Source organism: Mobula hypostoma, chromosome 22 (genome assembly GCF_963921235.1).
Source record: "Mobula hypostoma chromosome 22, sMobHyp1.1, whole genome shotgun sequence".
Lineage (NCBI taxonomy): Eukaryota > Metazoa > Chordata > Chondrichthyes > Myliobatiformes > Myliobatidae > Mobula > Mobula hypostoma.
The window spans coordinates 50,779,743-50,802,634 of NC_086118.1; the positions used below are offsets into that span (position 1 = coordinate 50,779,743).

Sequence of the window (22,892 nt, forward strand, 5' to 3'; positions counted from 1 at the left end):
TCTACCGCAAGGATCTCCAGGAAAATACCTGCTTGTTGTGATGAATAAAGACTTCTTTATCACTATCTTCAGTGTCTCCCAGTGACTAAGATCACAGTCACAAGAGGTATAGATAAGGTGGATGGTCACATGTTTCCCCAGGGAAGAGGAATCTAAAATCAGAGGGCGTTGCTTTAAGATAAGAGAGGAAAGATTTAAAGGAAAGCTGAGGGTATTGGGTACTTGGAACAAACTGCTAGAGCTGGGGTCCCCAACCACCGGGCCGCAAAGCATGTGCTACCAGGCCGTGAGGAAACTATATGATTTGGCGATATGAGTCAGCCACACCTTCCCTCATTCCGTCATGCCCACTGTTGAGCTTGAACACATGCGAGGTCATTACCCGCGCGTCATCCATGTCAGCGCCGGAAGGAGATTAACTCCTCGAGCTTGCAAATGACGGCGGGCTGAAAAGTATGTTTGACATAACATCTCTACCGGCATTCCGGATCAAAGTCAAGGCTAAATGTCCTGAGATAGTCACGAAAGCACTGAAAACGTTGCTTCCATTTCCAACATATCTCTGCAATGAACGCAACGAAAACTAAACTGCGGAATAGACTGGACAGAAAGAACCTCCTTCGAGTATCGCTGTCGCCCATCACCCCTCGATAGGACCGTCTTGTTGCAGAGAACAAGTATTCAGCCCAGGGCTCTCACTGATTCAGCGATATTGGTGTGTTGCAATGATTTTATATGTTCATACAGGGAAAATATGTGCTGTGTGTTTAATATCCAAACGTTACTTAAAATGTTATGATGCTATTGACATATAAGTGACTTAACAATTACAGCACAGAAACAGGCCATCTCTGCCCTTCTAGACCGTGCCGAACGCTTACTCCCACCTAGTCCCAACGACTGGCACTCAGCCCTCAACCCTCCATTCTTTTCCTGCCCATATATCTAACCATTTTTTCTTTAAATGATAATATCGAACCTGCCTCTACCACGTCTACTGGAAGTTCGTTCAACACTTACTTCAAGCTCCCCTGTCCTCCCCTGATAATTGACTTATCACTATATTGATGTGAGGAAAATATGCGCTGTGTGTTTAATATTAAATTCGTTAGAGAAACCCTTTTAGAAACGAAATTGAGTGTATTAGCCACTTATCACCTATATTCCGGTTGTGATTAACACCCCCCCCCCAAACAGGATCGCCAAAAACCATTTGTAGAAAAAAATCGGCACGTACATGCCTGCGCAAGTCACGCGTGCGCACTGGTGCCCGCGCAAGGCTTCATGGTCATTGTAGTCTTTCTCGGGGTAAACCCAACGTATTTGACTGCTACTCTTGTCCGTTGGCAACCCTACCCCGCCACCACCACCAACCCCCCGCCCCCCCCCACCGGGTCAGCCAGTCCGCAAGAACATTGTCAATATTAAACCAGTCCGCAGTGCAAAAAAGGTTGGGGACCCCTGTGCTAGAGGCAGGTATAATTGCAATGCTTAAAAGGCAATTGGTCAGGTTCATGAATTGGGAAGGTTTAGAGGTAAATGAACCAAATACAGACAAATGGTACTAGCTCAGATTGGCACCTTGGTCAGTATGAATGAGCTGGGCTGAAGTCATTGGTGCTGTTCGACTCTGAAGCCCACCAACCCAGCTCTGGGGATTATAAATTCAGTTCCTAATCAGGAACTTAAATAAAGGAAATTTAGTTTTGCAGCTTTCATTACTCAAGACTTTCAGACTGCTACAGAAACATATCCAGCTCACGTGCATCTGGCCTTTTTGCAATTCCAGGCCCACAGCAAAGTGGCTGGCCTTGTAAGCTCTTTTGTTTGGGTAATTCACACTTGGAAATATGACTGCTGGGCAACATTAGAAAATTAAAATGCTGGAAATCGACATCATGTGAGCAAGAAACATTGTGGTGATGCACTGAATACTCAGTTTCAATAAGACAAGTTCATTTGTGGCTGTTTCTATAGCAGTGCATTACACAACAAAGCAGACCTGTGGAGAAACAAATGCTTTCCTTTTGCTTTTTTAAAAGCATGAAGGAAATGAATGTTCTGCTTGTTACACATTCTGAAGTTGCAAGTTTATAAATAAACAAACACCCACTATTGTCATATAGTTGGAATTTCTATTTGTTTAGGTCCCATCCCTTCAATAGTTCAGTTTTTTTAAAATTGATCTAACAGTTGGCAACCTTTACACTAAACAATTGAAACTAAGGGATTAAAATTAGATTATCTATGGTGCTCAGCAATGTACAAGACTTAACTTTTGTGACCATCCAGTGGAGGTGGAAGGTAACTATTACATGCCTGTGACCACATGGGTTTCCTCATGGTACTCTGGTTTCCTCCCAAATTCCAAAGCCATATGGATTTGTAAGGGTTAATAAGTTGTGGACATGCTATGTTAACATTGAAAGCATGGCAACACTTACAAACTGCCCCAACACATCCTTGCACTGTGTTGGTTGTTGATGCAAACGATGCACTTCACTGTATGTTGCGATGTACACTTGACAAATAAAGCTAACCTAATCCAAAACTGACTTATTCTACTTCAGCTACTTATTCTTCTTCATCCTGATGAAGGGTCTTGGCCCGAAACATCAACTGTTTATTTCTTTCCATAGATGCTGCCTCACCTGCTGAGTTCCTCCAGTATTTTGCATGTTATAATCTGGTTTCCAGCAACTACATAATCTCTTGTGCTTCCTGGAGTTAGATAGGACCAATTCAAATTTATTTTAAGATATAGCACAAATCAGATTGGAACTTGATTTCTATCAAGTTCCAACAGCTTCGATCCAGAAGTCTGCAGCCAACTGAGGAACTTACAAAACATCAACTTTGGCACTGATCCACTTTCACCACACTTTAAAGCATTACCAGATATAAATATTATTGAGATACACTGGTTATTTACCAAAGCAGTCTGTAACATAGCAACAGCACGCTTCTTCTCTTCACATTCCAGTTTTAACTTGATCATTGAGCTTGTCACCTCTGTTGCCACGAGTGACGCCTGCTCCAGGTGGGCCTGTTCCTCTTCAGACAATAAACCCTTGACAGAGGACACGGGAAACTTTACTATTCATAGACAAATTCAATTAAACTTTAATTAAATTTGAAAAGCAATGAAATATTTAATCTCAGGTTTCTTTTTCTCATCCTTAAACAAAGGAGAATCCCGTCACGTTGTAGCCTGCCTCTTGTACAACCAAAATGTAAACTCAATCAGCAAGAACAAGGAGGATCAAAACTGGAAATGCTCATTAGATCGGATAACACAGGTGGATAGAAGAGTCAACATTTCAGGTCAAATATTCTTCATCACAAGGAGTCTTTGACTGAACATTACTCTGTTTCTCTTTCAAAAGATGCTGCCTTACCTACCGAGTGTATCTGAAATTTTCTGTAATTTATTCATTCAGACCTACCTGCATCACCATCTTTCAGCGCCAGCACCATCCACACACATTCTCTTTCTCTTAACCACCCAACCCTCTCTCCCAAACCAAAGCTTCCACTTCCCACTGTGCTGAAAAGTCAGCAGCTGCTAAGCCAGAGCTTTTAAACTGGAGATCTGCCTCAATTCTTCACCGGCAGGCTGGATTTAAAATTACTCGTTCCTTCACAAGCATCATGCTTTGAATAAGTAGAAACCAGAGTCCAGTTTCCAACATGTCCTCATAACTTATAATTTTATACCTTACCAACAGAGGAACAAAAGTAGAAACGTTACATAGATTAAGTAAATCATTTGCATTTTCCTTTAAGATTCTTTGGTTTTGATTGTAGAAATGTAAGAAAGTGGAGAGTATGACTTGCCTCCCTGTGTGCCACTGAGGTACGGGATATGGGGCGCTCCTGCTCAGAGTTCTCCATCTCATCAAGAAAACTCATAATGCTTTTCAGCTTTGCTTCCGATAGCAAAGTGCCATCCTCGGGTCGACCCGACGCCCCTTCAATTTGTCCCAGTTTTTCCAAATTGTCTGCTGTCAGGGATGTCGAGTCACAATCCTGCTTATTAAAAAGAGGGTAGGACAATAAGAAGATAACACCAAATTATGCCTTTCAACTACTTTGCCCTTAATATTGCTACATGTTACTGTATTAAATAGCCTCAAAAGTACATAGAATGGGGACTGAAGTAATCATTTACATACCAGGTGATAAGTATTCAAATTGTTTGATCCTTTCATTCCTGCTGTTGTTTTGTTATTCCCATTTGAAATTGTACCTTATAGACCGTAACACAACCTTACAATTATGACACAATCAGCACTTGAGGTAATCAGCCATAATTGACATGAATGCAATTAATCCCACTGAACTTTACCGCAACAGTTTTGACTATAATGGGGCCAAACTAGCTACAGTGATTAAAAGTAATGTGCCTTTCAAGAAGCAGTGAAACGACTTAAATGTCAGCATACCCTGCATGCCATGGTGAAGCAGTTTTAGTCATAAAATGTCAGCATACCCTGCATGCCATGGAGAAGCAGTTTTAGTCATAAAAGTAGAGCACAGACATAGGCCCTTTGACCCATCTGGTCTGTGGTGAACCATTTAAATGGCCTACTCCCATTGACCTGCACCAGAACCACAGCCCTCAATACACCTACCACCCATGTACCCATCCAAACTTCTCTTAAATGCTTAAGTCCAGCTCACATGTACTACTGGGCTGGCAGCTCGTTCCACACTCTAATGACCATCTGAGTAATGAAATATCCCCTCATGTTCCCCTTGAACTTTTCACCTTTCACCCTTATCCCATCCAACATCAATGGAAAAAGCCATTCTCCGCCTCTCTCTGACTATTGAACCACATCCTGACTCAGACCCGCTACCACAGCCACGTCTCCTTCCTGGAAACGTGTCTCCGCCGCCACCATGTACCGCAGGGATTCCAGCTCCGGTTCCAGACCTCCCAGTTCGGGCCCAGCGAGGATCCCAGGTACCTCCGTTTCATTGACCGCTGCTCCCGCCGGATCCTCCGCGCCATGCTCGCTGCCATGTGGAGATACCTATGGGCCCTGTCCCTCCCTCTGCCACCACTCTGGACCTCTCCTACACTTCATTCTCCGCCGAATTCACACCTCCAACTGCCGTTTCTTCTCCTTCCTCGCGTCCAAGAAGGACCACAAGCTCACCCGCCTGGAGCCCACGACGACGACCGGCTCCAGTCCGGACCCCGATTCCTCGGACCTCAACTTCTCAGACCTTCGGCAGGCTGAAGACCCATCTGCCTCTGACTCTGACCCTGACTGGAACCATGGCCTCCCGGACATGGGCACCAGCCCCTGGCAGGCCATAGACCCACTTGCCTCTGACTCCGACAGTTCTGGGGCCCTGCAGGCTACAGGCTCCGCCACCCCCAGCTCCAGATCCAGCTCGGACCGAGGTCCTGACCCTCTCCAGACCGGGACCGCTCTTACTGCTACAGGGTCCTACTGCTCGTCTTATTCCTCCACTACCCTCTATCCTCCCCGTGACTCCCAACCTTCCCTCTACCCCTCATCGCCCCTCCATTCCTCTGATCCCTCATCCTCCCCTAACCCTGCTCTCCCTGAACATCGCAACCCCCCCCTTCCTGAGACCTCCCACTTTTTACCCTCCTCTGACCCCAGCCCCAACCCTTGCTGTATCTTCACCATCCCCTCTGACCTTCCCCTCTCTGAGGCAGAACTTTCTGTCTTTAGCAAGGGCCTCACTTTTGTCCCTCTCCGTCCACACCTCAGTGACGCTGAACTCTTCTTCCATCGCCTACGTCTCCGAGCCTATTTCTTTGGCAAGGATTCCCCTCGCCCCACTGATGACCCCTTCTCCCATCTTCAACCCTCCTCCTCCTCCTGGACACCCAGCCCAGGCCTTCTGCCTGCACTTGATCTTTTCATCTCCAACTGTCGCCGAGACATCAACCGTCTCAACTTCACCACTCCACTCTCCTGTTCCAACCTCACTCCCGCTGAATGCACTGCCCTCCACTCTCTCTGTACTAATCCCAACCTCACCATCAAACCCATGGACAAAGGTGGTGCCGTCGTCGTCTGGTGGATGGACCTCTACTTCACTGAGGCCAAACGACAGCTCTCTGACACCTCCTTTTACTTACCCCTGGAACAGGACCCCACCAAAAAACATCAAACCATTGTCTCCCATACCATCACTACCCTTATCAACCTTGGAGACCTGCCATCCTCAGCCACAAAACTCATTAATTCCCACACCCCGCACTGCTCAGTTTTACCTCCTCCCCAAGATCCACAAGCCTGACTGTCCCGGTAGACCCATAGTTTCTGCCTGCTTCTGCCCCACCGAACTTGTATCTGCCTACCTGGACTCCATTTTGTCACTCATAATTCAGTCCCTCCCCACCTACATCCGAGATACATCCCATGCCCTCCACCTCTTCAATAACTTCCAGTTCCCCGGTCCCAACCGCTTCATTTTCACTATGGATGTCCAATCCTTATACATTTCCATTCCCCATCAAGAAGGCCTCAAAGCCCTCCACTACTTTCTGGACAACAGACCTCACCAGTTCCCCACCACCACCACTCCTCCTCCGGTTGGCGGAACTGGTACTCCCACTTAATAACTTCTCTTTTGGCTCTTCCCACTTTCTTCAAGCCAAGGGCGTATACTACGGGCACTCGCATGGGCCCCAGCTATCCCTGCCTCTTCTTTGGTTATGTGGAACAGTCTGTGCTCCAAACCTATACTGGTACTGCTCCCCAACTTTTCTTTTGCTACACTGACAAATACATTGGTGCTGCTTCCTGCACCCATGCTGAGCTCATCAATTTCATCGACTTTGGTTCTAACTTCCACCCAGCCCTCAAATTCACTTCTTCCATCTCGGACACTTCTCTCCCCTTTCCCGATCTCTCGGTCTCCATCTCTAGAGACAGACTGTCCACTGACATCTTCTATAAGCCCACTGACTCTCATAACTACCTCTTCCCACCCTGCCACATGCAAAAGTGCTATTCCCTATTCCCAGTTCCTCCGTCTCTACCGCATCTGCTCCCAGGACGAGGTTTTCCATTCCAGGACATCTCAAATGTCCTCTTTCTTTAAGGATCGCGGTTTCCCTTCTGCCATCATCAATGATGCCCTCGCCCGCATCTCCTTCATTTCCTGCACTTCAGCCCCACCCCATCCTCCCGTCACCACAACAGGGACAGAGTTCCCCTTGTCCTCACCTACCACCCCACCAGCCTCCGGATCCAGCACATTATCCTCCACAACTTCCGCCACCTTCAACAGGACCACACCACTAAGCACATCTTTCCCTCTCTACCCTTCTCCGCTTTCCGCAGGGATCGGTCCCTCCGCAACTCCCTGGTCCACACGTCCCTCCCCACTGATCTCCCACCTGGCACTTATCCCTGTAAGCGTAAGTGCTACACTTGTCCCTACACCTCCTCTCTCACCACCATTCAGGGCCCCAAACAGTCCGTCCAGGTGAGGCAACACTTCACTTGTGAGTCTGTTGGGTGTTGGGGTCATCTTTTGTATCCGGTGCTCCCAGTGCATCCTCCTCTGCATCGGTGAAACCCGACGCAGATTGGGGGACCGTTTCGTCGAGCACCTCCGCTCTGTCCGCCACAACAGACAGGATCTCCCGGTTGCCACCCACTTCAATTCTGCTTCACATTCCCATTCGGATATGTCCATACATGGCCTCATCTATTGTCATGATGAGGCCAAACTCAGGCTGGAGGAGCAACACCTCATATACAGTCTGGGTAGTCTCCAGCCCCTTGGCATGAACATAGAATTCTCTAACTTCCGGTAATTCCCTCCCCCTCCCTTCCCCCATCCCAGTTTCACTTTGCCCCCTCCTCCACCTCCCTCATGGTTCTGCCTCCTTCTACTACCCATTGTGCTTTCCCCTATTCCTTCTTCACCTTTCTTGCCTATCCGCTCCCTGCTTCCCCTCCCCCACCCCTTGATCTTTCCCCTTACTGGTTTTTCACCTGGCACCTACCAGTCTTCTCCTTCCCGCCCTCCCCCCACCTTCTTTATAGGGCCCCTGCGCCCTCCCTCTTCAGTCCTGACGAAGGGTCACGGCCCGAAACGTTGACTGTTCGTTTCCACAGATGCTGCCTGACCTGCTGAGTTCCTCCAGCGTGTTGTGCGTGTTGCTTTGACTCCAGCGTCTGCAGAGAATTTTGTGTGATGGAAAAAGCCTGCTTGCATTTACCCTATCTATACCCCTCATAATTTTGTACACCTCTATCAAATCTCCCATCAATCTTCGATGTTCCAAGGAATAAAGTCCTAACCTAATCAATCTTTCCTGATAACTCAGGTCCCCCAGATCTGGCAAAATCCTTGTAAATTTTCCCTGTACTCTTTCAATCTTATTTACATCTTTCCTGTAGGTAGGTGACCAAAACTGCAGACAATTAGGCCTCATCAGCATCTTATACAGCTTAAACAAAACATCCCATCTCCTAAACTCAATACTTTGATTTATGAAAGCCAATGTGCCAAAAACTTTCCCTAATAACAATTTTCAATGAATTATGGACTTGTATTCCCAGGTCCTGTTGTTCTACCACACTACATTAAATTTCATCTGCCATTTTTCAGCCATAGATCACTGCATTGGCATGATTTGGGTGAGGCTGATATCACTGGAGGGAAGAGTATGCCAGGGTTCAGCGGACTTCAGCGAAGTATACTATGGAACCATTTATTATGGACAGAGAGTAGTTCTTTGAGAATTGTGAGTTTAATGTGGCAAGTAAAATAAAATACAATAATTTACACTGTTATAATCCTATGCATTAACTGAAATTAATTGACAGCAACAATAATTTCTCATTAATGGCCAAACAATTATGGAACTGAGCAGTCATTCTTCTCCACAGAGGACATTTTAATGCCACTCCTTGGATCAAGAGAGTAGATGACCAAAATAAACAAGAAGCAGGCAACCTTTTGGGTTTAGGAAATCAGATGGGAATAATTTTATTTTTAATACAATAGCACTTCCCACATCTAATAGCTTTCCATTCTCTTTATGATACTCAAACTGAATACAAGGGTGAGATTCCTTGCCCATTTTAAAGGCTATAGTCTCTAGGGAACTTCATTTGAGAAATCTTTAGAGGCTGTAGGTCTTTAAGAATAGCAAAATGATGAAGTATATGAGCACTCTTATGACTTGCAAGCTAAACACTACCTGTATATATTCTCCGGTATCTTTCATTCAAAAAAAAGTGAAAAATTACCTCATCTATCCAAGCATATTTATCCTTCTTGTAGACCTTTGGTTCTGGAAGTAATTCAGGTTCTTCCTCCAACAGTTTGAGTGTGTCAAGTACATCATTCAATGTTGTTTTAGAATGGCTTACACTCAGTGTCATTGTCTCCTGTTCCTCAACTGGTGTTTCTCTCAGAATCATGTCCTGTGAATGGTTCTACAAAAGTATTGAGATTAGTCCGCTAAAGCCAAACAGAATTACATATATAGGATTCTTTGCATTAACACGTTCTCCAAATACAACTAATGGATTACACTTAAAAAATTGGGTACCATTATTCTGTAACTAAATGTAGTAGCCAAGCTGTTTGCATCAAAACTCCAAAAAATCTTAGAAGCAAATAATTACATCAACTGGTTTTCTAAATGAGGAAAGAATGCCAGAGACTACATTGAGAGAAATTATATGCTCTTTGTTTGACTATACCGTGTAATTGTTGTATCTACTTAAACAGACGGGACATTAGTTTAATAATTCATCTGAATGAAAACATCTCAGACAGTACAACATTCCCCTTGGTAAAGCGGTGGCCTGATTCATCCCATGGAATTCAGCTTAAATCTCAGATACAAGAATCATGTTACTGAGCCAAATTATCAGAGATCAAAAAGTAGAAAGATACAGAATTACTGCCTTTGATGAAACGGTAATTTAATTCATACCTGTAATTCTTCTGTCTTCATACCAGGTCCAACAGAAGTTTCAGTTCTCTGGTTAGAATATACTTCTAGATCCACAGCTACATTGAAAGTTTAAAAAGGAATGAAATAAAGATAAAATGCTGACTTAGCAGAAGTTCAGTCGAAAGATTGAATAGTCTTTTAGAAGTGTGAGCAGCATACAGCTAATGCATACTGTCATAGAGTTAAAGTTATGCAAGAAGGAAATGGACCTTTTAGGTCACCAAGTCCACAGCAACCATCAAGCACTAACCACATTTTGATTCCAACTTCCTTCCCGTCAACTCATCCAGATTTTACCATCTATCCACGCGGGAGGAAACCTATTTCGTCTCAGAGAGAATGTGCAAACTCCACATACATGGATATTATTCAGTAAAATGAGGGAGGAAAATCTGAATGTAAACTAACATATTTTATCAAAAAAATTCATTACAGGGATTTGGTGGAAGGTTATGGGGGGTGTAGGTAGGTTAGTAGGTAAGAAGAACTTACCATGTGGGATTAACATCTCCCTTCCATAAACATAACTAAAGCCCCGAAAGCGCCATAAACACCACTTCTTGGCTTTCCAGAATTTTTACATTAATTCTACCCCAAAATTACGGTGACTGACCTGGGCAACTTCGGAAAAGTACACCATATTCATTTCTGCTGCTTTTCTTTGCAGTGCACACCTGTGTTAAAATTTTATGATACTGAAACAATTGTGCCTTTCAGCTAAAATGTAGCAAGAATGGAAAATAGCCTTCAAAAATCATAAATAAACATTGAATCCAATAAATTCTCTCCCATATTTTATTCACTCCTTATCCACGTTCATACAAGTACTGTCCCATACCTGAATTTCTAGATTTGACTTGACTGTGGACTGGACTTGTATTATTTATGGGCACTGCCTTAGTTGCTTTTCTCTTCATAACCTTTGCCCTTTCTCTCAATGCTGCCACTTCTTCCTCACTAATTCTTTTATCTTCTGCAGCCTTCTCTGCCCGCTTCTGTTGAAGTTCCTATAACAAATATAAAGTCATTAAAAGTTAAACCATATTTTCAGATTACTAGCAAGTTAATACCACAATCATACTTCCAGAACTATTTTCTTATGTTAAATTAAAGCACTGCTGTCAATCATATTAATGAATCATTTCAGCTGGTTAATTAACATTACTCTGTAATGTTATAACGTTATCTCAAGACTGAGCTAGGTAGTGATAACCTCCTTAATCCATAGACTTAGATAGAAATTTTGAAACTGCTGTCCCAGCAGTGTCAAATTCAAAGATTCATTTTATTGTCAAAATATATATGAACAATACAACTCTGATATTTGTTTTCTCCAGATAGCCATGAAATATAGGCGAGGAAAAGCATGGGAGTCGTTGAAAGAAAAGACATTACCCTCCCATTCACTCGCCACACAAGAAGGAAAAACAAAACTCGCAAACCCCTCAACCCCTCCCTCACACAAAAACAGCAGCTAGATTACCAAACTCCTAACCCCCCCTTGCAAAAAAACAGCAACAATGACATCAAAACCCCAACCCCTGCAAAAAAAAGTGTCAACAGCATCAAACCCTCTCTCCCACACAAAAGCTAACAGATTGCCCACACAGAAAAACCAACAAGAACATCAGGCCCCAAATCCCCAACCTTTCCCTCACACAAAAACTAACATATTTCCCACCCAGAACCGCAAGCTACAAATCGGCAACAAGAAAACAAAGACAACTGAGGGAGAGCAATATAAGTTACAGTCCAATAATCACATAAATCTACAGCCAAGTATTAGGTAAAGTCTAAGGTCACTCCCAGAACTAATTTGGAAGAAAACAAACATGTACTAATGTTGTTCCTTTCAGATCTCTGGATGCCAATTAAAAATGTTATTCATGCTATGCAGATATAATTGCACCCAGCACAGTCCCACAAACAACAAATAATAGAAATCAAAAATAAAAACGTTTTCTTGGTGGTGACAGAAAAAGTAAGTGTTGAGTGGGCAACAGAATGGTGTTTTGGAGCAACAACCTGTTGGAAGAACTTAGTGGGTCAAGCAGGATCTGAGGAGGGGAAAGGAACTGTTACCACTTCAGGTCAAAACCCTGCATCAGAACTGAGAATAGTGATTTGAGTTTACTTAATATCTACCCAAAAGCCATCAACAGTAACCATGTACCTTTCCCTTCGTGCTACAGAGAGCAATGGTACAGAATTGGTTCACAATTCTTCAAATTCTAAGACTGGCATACTCACACTGAGACACATTAAAGCTCATTATTGAGCAGAACAAACCATGCTACAGGTACCATTGTCACAGAAATCAAAATCTGATCACCAATCCAGAAATTTTGCAGCATCCAAGAGGTGCATTCAATCCATCATATCCATGTCGGTCAAACTAAAACTGATTTTTTTTAATATGCTAATTCCAGTCCTGCCTAGGTGAATTCAATAATCAGGGATCTAAATTCAAAACTCACCCAATTATGAAATTGAAACACTTGAAAAGATGAATGGGGTGTGAGCGTAAATATCATGGTGCTTCCACACGAGAAGTACTACATTGTGCTGCATAAAGCTTTTTATGAAGATGTGTTGGAGAGAGTGCAGAGAAGACTGACCACAATGTTACTTGCATTGGAGGATTTTTGTTATACAGAGAAATTGGATAGTCTGGGCTTGTTTTCTTTGTTATCCTCAGAGAAAGTGAGGATAAACTGATAGACGCATATATAATTGTAGGAAACTTAGACAATGTAGATTGCTAGAATATGATTCACGTGCTAGGGGCATCAAAAATAAGAGGCCCCAAAGAGTCTAGCAAATTTCTACAAATGGAGAGCGTTCTGACTGGTTGCATCACAGCATTGCATGGAGGCTTCAATGTGCAGGATGGCAAGAGGCTACAGAGGGCTGTAGACTCAGTAAGCTCCATCACAGGCAACACCCTCCTCATGATTCAGGACATCTTCAAAAGTGGTGTCTCAAGAATATCAACATCCATCATTAAGGACCCTCACCATCCAGGACAAGCCCTCTTCTCATTATTACCAAGAGAGGTGGTACAGGAGTCTGAACAGACACACTCAACATTCTAGGACCAGCTTCTTCCCCTCTGCTATCAGATTTCTGAACAGTACATGAATACTGCTTCACTATTCCGCTTTTTCACTATTTATTTATTTATTCTTGTAACATAGTAATCATCTTGCACAAAGTAACAAATTTCATGACAATTTCATGTCAGTGATAGTAAACCTGATTCTAACTTTAAAAGGGATCTAAGTGGAAAGTGTTTTAGTGGTCAGTAGACCTACCAAAGTTGAATCAGGTGCAATCATTACACTTACGGGGCTTTGAAACTTCAAAGGGCAAGGACAAGAAGGAACCTAATGCGGCCAAATGGGACTAAAATAGATAGTGAAGAGGTTGGTAACGATGTGGTGGGCCAATCATGAGAAGGACAGTACTGTGCAAAAGTCTTAGGCACATATATATAGCTAGGGTGTCTAAGACTTTTGCACAGTACTGTATTTGTCAACGTGGAGCGAAAAGCAAGTTTGTAAATCTGGTGGGAGCAAAGGATGTTGGAAGTGGCGAGGATGCAGTGCCACAGGAGGGGTATGGGACAGGTGGTAGAGAAAAACACACCCAATCCTGAGACACCAGACAAGGTCACAATCAGAATCAGGTTTATTATCACCGGGGCCTGCCGCTTTGCGAGGATTCACCCTCCTTAAAGACAGCCTGGCATCAGCCTCTGAGACAGAGATCAAAGGGTCATGAGGTACAGTAGGGATCTTCACAGCTGTACTTATATTCTCCCTTTCAAAGCGGGCATAGAGGTTATTTCATTCCAAACAATTGGCTTATTGATCATTACAGAATGTTTCTCTGGTGCTTCCTGCTCCCTCCCCTCTTTTCCCAACCATGATTCCGCTCTGGAAGCATCCGTGGAAAAGATCGGTCGACGTTTCGGGCCGGAACCCTTCGTCAGGACTGTAGAGGAAAGGGGCAGAGGCCCTATAAAGAAGGTGGGGGGAGGGTGGGAAGGAGAAGGCTGGTAGGTACCGGGTGAAAAACCAGTAAGGGGAAAGATAAAGGGGTGGGGGAGGGGAAGCAGGGAGGTGATAGGCAGGAAAGGTGAAGAAGGAATAGGGGAAGACACAATGGGTAGTAGAAGGAGGCGGAACCATGAGGGAGGTGATAGGCAGCTGGGGGAGGGGGCAAAGTGACATAGGGATAGAGGAAGGGAGGGGGAGGGAATTAACGGAAGTTGGAGAATTCTATGTTCATACCAAGGGGCTGGAGACTACCTAGACGGTATATGAGGTGTTGCCCTATAAAGAAGGTGGGGGGAGGATGGGAAGGAGAAGGCTGGTAGGTTCCAGGTGAAAAACCAATAAGGGGAAAGATAAAGGGGTGGGGGAGGGGAGGCAACAAGGTGATAGGCAGGATAGGTGAAGAAAGAATAGGGGAAAACACAATGGGTAGTAGAAGGAGGTGGAACCATGAGGGAGGTTCCTCCAGCGTGTTGTGAATGTTGCTTTGACCCCAGCATCTGCAGATTATTTTGTTTTTATGATTCTGTTCTCCCTGCCCCCTTACCACTCTCAGACCACAATAGAGATCCATATCAGAATCAGGTTTATCATCACTCACACATGCCATGAAATTTACTGCAACAGCAGTACAGTGCAATATATATAGAATATTTATATGCCTAAAATATAACAACTCTGACTGGTTTCTTGGCTGTGGACTCACTTTCGTGAATTTCAGTGCTGAATGTTATTTGCTTATTTTTATTGTTTTGCATGATTTGATTTTTTTTTGCATATTGGGTGTTTCTTAGGGCTCTACTGTGTTTCTTTGTTTTGTGGCTGCCTATAAGGAGACAAATCTCAAAGTTGTATATAGTATACATACTTCAAACTTCTGAAATTCAAGACTTTTACACGGTACTGTAATCCTTGATGAAGAAACAAACTGACATTATCAAACTGTTTGTAGCATAATCACATTAAAAAGGCTATTAGAGTCAAATAATCTAAAGATATAATAGATAAACTTTGTGTGAAACAGGAACATACTATAGCAGGAACATGGAGTACCTGTATGGCTGCCTTCCGAGCCTGTCGAGCTTTCTCTTCACGGATCTTTCTCCTGTCCTCACTTTTTCTCCTCTGGTACTCTTGCATACTCTCAGCTGACATTTCTTGCTCTTTCTCCTGACAGTAAAAGTACTAATGGATTATTAGTGAAGCACAATGTTTTACCTGCCAACTCAACTGCAATTTCAGACAACTGAGAAATAAAGAAAATTCAGCCTACAGTAATAGTTATTTTTCTTATGTAAGGGGTTTCTTCTTTTATGTTACTGCATAGGCTAATTAAAATGGCTTCTTTGTTATGTTAACTGCTGAGCAAGTTCTCTTGCTAGTAGCTTGTTTGGGTTATATTATTGATAAGAGGAAGAACGAACCAATTGGGATAGATGTTATTCTTTCTTGTGTGTCTGTAAGCTATTGTGATGCACGGATTTTTGAGCAGAAGGCGCGATGGGGAGAAAGAGAGTGGATGCGATGCTGTGAGCTGGCGACGGGGCGGATCCTGAGCCAGAGTTCGAGGTCCAGGGTCTTCGGTGAGGAGAGGAGACGAAGACAGACTCGTGTGGAGCGTCTGGTCGACCACCACAGTTGGTCCCAGGCAGCGGGTCGAGGTGGTCGGAGGGGATCGAAAGGTGGAAAGCCGACCACGTTACCAGAGCTCCAACTGTTGTGCTCAAAGAGGTTGAACTTTGATAAGTTTGGCACCTTTTACTTTCCTTTTATATTTTATCTCTATTAATTACATAGTTCCAGTAATATCTATAAATTGTAATCATTTAATCGTATATGGTGCATTGTCTGTTATTTGGCAGGGTGGGGTACATCACACAGCATCCACACAAACTTAATTACCCAGTTTGGTGGGGCCAAAGACTGCTTCCCCTAGACGAAAGCGAGTTGAGCGAGCCTGAGGCTTACCAGGGGGGCTACACTTAATTTAGCAATACAGCACAGTAACAGACCCTTCTGACCCAACTGCTCAATTACGCCCATGTGACTAATTTGCTGACTAACCCAACAGGCCAGGCAGCATCTACGGAAATGAATACAGTTGACGTTTCGGGCCAAGACCCTTCAGCAGGACCTGATGAAGGGTCTCAGCCCAAAACATCGACTGTATTCTTTTCCACAGATGCTGCCTAGCCTGCTGAGTTCCTCCAGTATTTTGTGTGTGTTGCTTGGATTTCCAGCATTTGCAGATTTTGTCTTGTTTGTCGACTAACCTGTACATCTTTGGATGACGGAGATGGAGGCGGAGTTAAGATGGCACTAAATGGCAAGTATTTTTCTTGCATCTTTGGAAACAGCTCTATTCCCATCTTTAATATCTTTATTTTACCCTTCAGGGTTCTTTTGAAGCCCCTAACCTGGAGTTATATGCTGACTTCGGTTCTTTGCAGGAATGGGACTCGTTTTCGGGGTTTCAGGACTGACCATTGTTCGGCACACCAAGGTTTCGGCCTGAGAGTCCAGCTCGTATGTGAAAGCCTAAGACCTCGAGGCTCTGGGGACGGGCGGATCAAGGGTCGGTGTCACAGGAGGAGATCCGTGTGTCATCGGGGGAGTCAGAAAATCTACTGCTGCAGTGTGCCCAAAGATCCGGGTTCTTTGCGATCTTCAGGCACAGAGCTCAAAAAAAGTGACCAAATGGACTTTTGACATAATTTTTAAAAAAACGAGTTTGTTATGTCTCCCCACTCGCTGGGAAAATGGAGACACCCCCCTCTCCCTTATTAGGGAGAGAGAGAGAGCCTGTGGTATGTCGAATGCCAGATGAAATGCAAGGTCTTTGGGGTAACTGCAGGTCTGTGTCTTTGATATTGCTTTGCTCACGCTTGATGGCTTGGTGGCGGTGCCGATGCTCTTTTTTGCCAGTGGGGGAGGGGGTATTGTTGCTTGCTGTCGCTTATGTGTGGGGGGGGGAGCTGGGGGAAGGCTTTGGGGTTCTCACCTTTAACTGTCATTCATTCTTTGGGGCACTTCTCTGTTTTCATGGATATTTGCGAAGAACAAGTATTTCAGGATGTAAATTGTATACATTTCTCTGACATTAAATTAGACCTTTGAACCTTTGAACTGAAGCACCCGGAGGAAACCCACGTTGTCACAGGGAGAAGGTACAAGATCCTTAAAGACAGCAGCAGAATTTAAACCGGGTTGCTGACACTGTAATAGCACTACACTATCATGCAGCCCAATTTTATTATACAATTATCCATGCACCACCAATATCCTGTAGTTTCAATTAGTTTTTATAAAGCAAGTTAGAAACACATTTTGATGAAAATATCAGTGTGGCACTCGTAAGACCACACTTGGGAGTATCGTGTGCAGTTCTGGGCTCCTTATTTTGGAAAGGATATACTGACATTGGAAAGGGTTCAGAGAAGACTCACGAGAATGATTCCAGAAATGAAAGAGTTACCGTATGAGGAACATCTGGCAGCTCTTGGGATGTATTCCCTGGAGTTCAGGAGAATGAGGGGGGATCTCATAGAAACATTCCAAATGTTAAAATGGCCAGAACAGATCAAATATGGCAAAGTTATTTCCCATGGTAGGGGAGTCTAGGATAAGAGGGCATGACTTCAGGATTGAAGGATGTTCATTTAGAACAGAGATGCAGAGAAATTACTTTAGTCAGAGCGTGGTAAATCTGTGGAATTTGTTGCCACAAATGGCTGTGCAGGGCAAGTCATTGGGTGCATTTAAGGCAAGATAGATAGGTTCTTGATCAGCCAGGGCATCAAAGGGTATGAGGAGAAGGCAGGGGAGTGGGGATGACTCGAAGAATTGGGTCAGCCCATGATTGAATGGCGGAGCAGACTTGATGGGCCAAATGGCCTACTTCTACTCCTATATCTTATGGTCTCAGATTGAAGCTTTGTATTTAAAATATATTATTGTTAAAATTATTTCCACTGTCCTTTCTTTTACTCTTTCTCCCCCATTGCCCAAATAAAACAGATAACCCCTCCTTGCTAGTGCTTCATGCTCCTTGGAAGTTAAAACGTTCCTCAATTTTAAGGTTATTCCTTTGGGGTTCTACGAATCAAAGAAACATAGGGAATAGTTGGAAAAAGTGAGACTTTTTTCCATTGAGCAGAGGAGACTGAAAAGGGATGTGATCAACATACTCAAAAGAATAAGTGGCCTAAACAGAAATAAACTATTTCCAATGGCAGAAGAGTTGAAATCAAAAAGCAACCTAAACTTTAATAAAGAAGAAAACAGACACAGTGATTAACAAGCTAAGAGGTTGATAGACTCCGATTCAATCACGGCTTTTGGAAGGGAACAAGATCCGACAATGAAAGGATGTAAAAGTGGGACAATGAGTAAGTGATCTTTCAGAGTACCAGAAGGAACTGAATGATCTCCTGTATTGCTACCATTCTATGACATTGCCTTGCATTTACTAGTTCTAATATTTGTGAGAGACTTGACATTTAGCAAGGGTTAGATAAGGCAAATCATGAAACTGTTCCATTGTATCCACAACACAGGACACATGCTGCATTTGAAAAGTGAACAAACAAAACCACTCTGGCAACATTAATTCAGCATACATCTAAAAAACAGTGAGACTACAGGAAGAGGTAAAGGAATGCACTGGCTGATTAAAATGTAAGGTAAATAATTTCCAAAAAATCTTTTGGAATGAAGCACACAAGATAAGGAGGCATAGAGATTGCTTTGAAAAAGACATGTTATCTTGGAGCTAGCAACACGCAAAATGCTGGAGGAACTCAGCAGGTCAGGGAGTATCTATGGAGAGGAATAGAGTCATTGTTTTGTGCCAAGAACCTTCATCAGTCCTGATTAAGGGTCTCAATCCAAAACATCAACTGCTTATTCCCCTCCATAGATGCTGCCTAAGTTACGGGGTTCCTGCAAGATTTTGTGTATTCCTCGAAATTTTAACAGAATATCTTGTGCCTAGCTTGGAGCTATGCTTCTCCAAGCTTTTTACAAAGTGCTTGTCTCATAACCAACTCTGTAGTATTCTAATTGACAGCTATTGATTGCTAATATAAGATAATAATAAATAGTACTACATGCAACTGCCAGGGTAACAGAGGGTGAACTAGATGAACTGAGATCTTTTATCACACAATATTCCCCGCATTCACTGTAGACAGCTTGAATGAACTAAATGCCAATATCTAGTGTGCTGCAAATTATCTGACAAATCATCTTACAAAAGTTTGTTAGCACCTGTTTTTTTGCAGCAAGAAGTCGCTTAAGTGCAGCTTGACCTGCTCTGCGCCTCTGGAAATGCCGCCGGTACCATCGCTGAATGGTAATCGCTGCATGATTCACATGCTGTATAAATCTGTTGTGGGCAGAGGGAATGAGGGAGGTGTTGTTAACAAAAAGCATGTCCTTTTAAAACAATTTGAAATTCATCATTTCCCATTTTAGAAAAAGAACTCCTTTCTTCCTGCTGGGTGCTGATTTACAGAGGGTTTTTTTTCATTCATTCAGCTCATGATTCCTTAGCCAAGTTTTTGCTCTGGAGTACCATGAATAATTTGCCTCTGCATGCTTTCTTCTTAAACACACCATACAGTGCAGAACGAAGCAATTACACCACACTTTCCAAGGCATGCTACAACAACCAACAATAACTAATTATTGCTTCATGTAGATACACAAATCCACCTCAAAATCTAAATTGTTCTGATTAAACTCTTGTCAATAACGTGACTAATTTACCCAGCATGACATTCCTAACTCCTTTCTAAGGAATATTCCCAAGTTCCTGAATTTTTTTCACTTCTGGCATCCACCTCCATTTAGCATAAAGCACAATAATTCTCAGGTGGAACACAAAATTCTGTGTTGGTCACAGAAGGCTGTGAGTACCAGGACACTTGGTCTCAGGATCTGGAACCAAGAGGTCAAGTGCAACATAAATTTTGTGTCATGTAAAGCTTTTGTGGTGCTGCACCGGTAATATATTGTGAAGTGATATTCCATGGAACTATTTTAATTTGGTTTATGGTGTTAAACAGGTGTTTTTAGATGGAACAGAAAATTCAAAATGGGAATCCATCCTTGTATCAACTTTTAATATGATCATCCACATTAAATTAATTCCCCAGATTCCTGCAATGGCCTAATTGTGAAGTATTCACAGAGTAAATAAATATGAATCAGAAAGAAATAAAACCTCACACCAGATCATTACTAAAAAAAAGATTTCTACAGATATTTTACCTGTGTCTCTCATGTCCTGTTCACTTCAGAATTAATGGTCTTTCAACCTATTGATGATCAATGTAGATTGATGCATTTTAAGTCAAGCCCTGACTTTGAGAGTCACCAGACTACTTTCCCAGTTTATTCTTACAACTCAGAGGAACAGCAGGCAAATAGAAAAGCACAAGGAGAGATTCCATCCCATCATTTTCACCAATATCAAACCCAGCTGCAGGGAAATTACAGCATTGTGACAACTGGACGCTAGCTTAGAATGTATTGCAAAGATAAGAAAACCCCAATCAAGAAAGATGTAAACAAACACACCTAGAAAGTACAGCAAGGAAACACTAAAACAATGCTATATATATTCTGCAAAGCACAGGCATCAGCTAGAATGTGCACTACAAAATTTAGCTATCAGCACAATACCACAAAAAACACACCCTTTCATGTAAAACTGTGCATACCCAAAATCAGGATGAGTGATATCTGGATTATCGTTCTGAAGCACTTGGGTAAAGTCCTTTTTATCATTAAGGTTTAAGTACTGGATTCTAAGGATGGTAGAAAAACACATTTAGAGATAATTGACTCAAAGTCCTTTCACTGTTTAGGTAGGCTATAAGGTACTGCTAGCATGGGCATTTTCAGATTGCTGCACTACACACCAATCTACTCAAAAATGAATGAAGCCACATGTACATCAAATGTTACTTCATAACAATATTGTTTATACAGAGAATTATTAAGTGAAATATGGAAAATGCAGAGAACCTCTAAAATAAAGAAATAAATATCACTGTTTTTTTACCCCTGGGTAGAAAGCAAAAAATCCATCTGAATTGAAACTTGACAATTAAAAATAAATATCATAAAAAAACTTCCTATTTCCCTAAGTACCAGAAAGAAGCCGCTCAATTTCATTGTGCTCAAGGTCCATTTGGGTATAAAATCAAATTTTAACCTAATCATGGCCAATCCAAACCCAGTACTTTCCACACCAAACCAAGCCAATGCTGTTGACAAAACAATCTCCCATGTTATTATTCTGTCTGAGGATGCCCTTTGAAACTCCTTCCTCTCACCTTAAACATACAGCCTCTTGTGTTTGATATCCCTATCACAGACAAAAGATTCAATCGACTATATACGACTATTATAATTTTTTAAAGCTCTCAGCCTCCTTTGCACCACAAAAAATGAGTGCAGCCTATTCAATCTCTCCAATCCAGGCAGTATCCCATGAATTCCCTCTACACTCTCGCCACTGCAATTGTATTCTTCCCACAGTGTGGCAGCCAGAAATGCACACAGAATTCCAAAAGCAGCCTAATAAGCATTTTATAAAGTTGTAACATGATGTCCCAATCTTTATATGCCCCGTGCCATTTGCCTTCTGCCCCACCCTATCAACCCATATTACAACTTCAGGGAAACTATGGATGTGAACCTCCAAGATCTCATCAACATTACTTAGGTTCCTACAAATAGCTGGGTATTTCCTATCCTGATTTGAATTTGCAAAATGTGTCACCTCCAATTTAGAAGCAAGGGAGACTCTTTCAAAGTAATGGGCTGTTATTCATTTAAAACTGAGGTAGGTAGAAATATCTGTGGAGGGCAGTGAATCTCTACAGTTCTCTGCCTTAGAGAGCTGTGGAAGCTGAATCATTAGAGATAAATTTCAAAAAAGAAAAAAATATTAAAAGTGAAATATAAAAAATCACTAACAAAAAAAGAGTACTTTCATTTAAAAATGTGAAAAATACCTACACTACAGAATCAAGCCAAGAACCCTCAAAATATAAAAATCTAAATCTGTAAGCTAGATATTAGCTTTTTTTTCCAAAAAGGAAACGAAAAACAAATTTAAAAAAGAAAAAAAAACAGTGCGTTAATTAGACCTCAGCAGAGGAAGACAAATTGTCGAGAAAACTTTGAGCTTTGCCCGGAGTTTTAAACAAACGACAAGAATTATCCGCCATAACAACTCTCAACCAGGCTGGGAATAGCAATGCTAATTTATAGCCCTTACGATAAAGTTCTGACATCTGTGGTTTAAAAGCCATCCATTCTTTCAATACTTCCTGGCTGAAATCCTCAATGATACGAAATTTAAAACTTTGAAATTCGATCATGCTTTCCGCCGAGCAGCTCGTGTCATTTGTTCCTTAACACGAACATAATGAAACCGAACAATGATGGGCCTCGGTTTAAATTGTTTAGATGGTTTAGTGTGTAAACTACGATGTGCATGGTCTAGCAATGGGGGCTCCTCCAAAATTTCTGGACCAAATACATCCATTAACAATTTAGAAAAGTATTTAGTAGGATCTCCCGTCTCAACATCTTCAGGAAGTCCGATTGTTCGCAGATTCTGTCGTCGAGAACGATTTTCAAGATCGATAATCTTTGCTTTATAACGCTCCAACTGCTGAGTTGTCGAAGTTAGATTTTTTTCAGAAGATTCAATTTTTCGATCCCTTTTGCAACCATCTTCATCTAGTTCCGAGATTCTAATTTGTTGTTGATCAACTTCGCGTCTGAACGATTTAACGGCATCTTGAATCGTCTTCAAAACTTCTTCAAACACAGCAAAT

At 42.5% G+C, this 22,892-nt stretch overlaps 1 protein-coding gene across 7 annotated transcripts in view; it reads right to left on the bottom strand.

The window, feature by feature from the left end:
• cep131 (centrosomal protein 131) overlaps positions 1–22,892 on the bottom strand; it is a 147,485-nt gene that overhangs the window by 57,853 nt on the left and 66,740 nt on the right. For 4 of the 7 annotated variants that reach the window (XR_010015784.1, XM_063030546.1, XM_063030549.1 and 1 more), the window contains exons 8-15: positions 20,760–20,846; positions 19,303–19,420; positions 15,088–15,204; positions 10,815–10,983; positions 9,956–10,032; positions 9,261–9,449; positions 3,838–4,032; positions 2,933–3,070 (exon numbers count right to left, since the gene is read on the bottom strand). Coding sequence is in view for 6 of the 7 variants with exons in the window: in XM_063030546.1 (XP_062886616.1) it covers positions 2,933–3,070; positions 3,838–4,032; positions 9,261–9,449; positions 9,956–10,032; positions 10,815–10,983; positions 15,088–15,204; positions 19,303–19,420; positions 20,760–20,846 (1,090 nt within the window). In the remaining variant the exon portion in view is untranslated. The remainder of the gene's footprint in view (positions 1–2,932; positions 3,071–3,837; positions 4,033–9,260; positions 9,450–9,955; positions 10,033–10,814; positions 10,984–15,087; positions 15,205–19,302; positions 19,421–20,759; positions 20,847–22,892) is intronic. The other 3 variants (XM_063030547.1, XM_063030550.1, XM_063030548.1) reach the window with 3 other exon arrangements.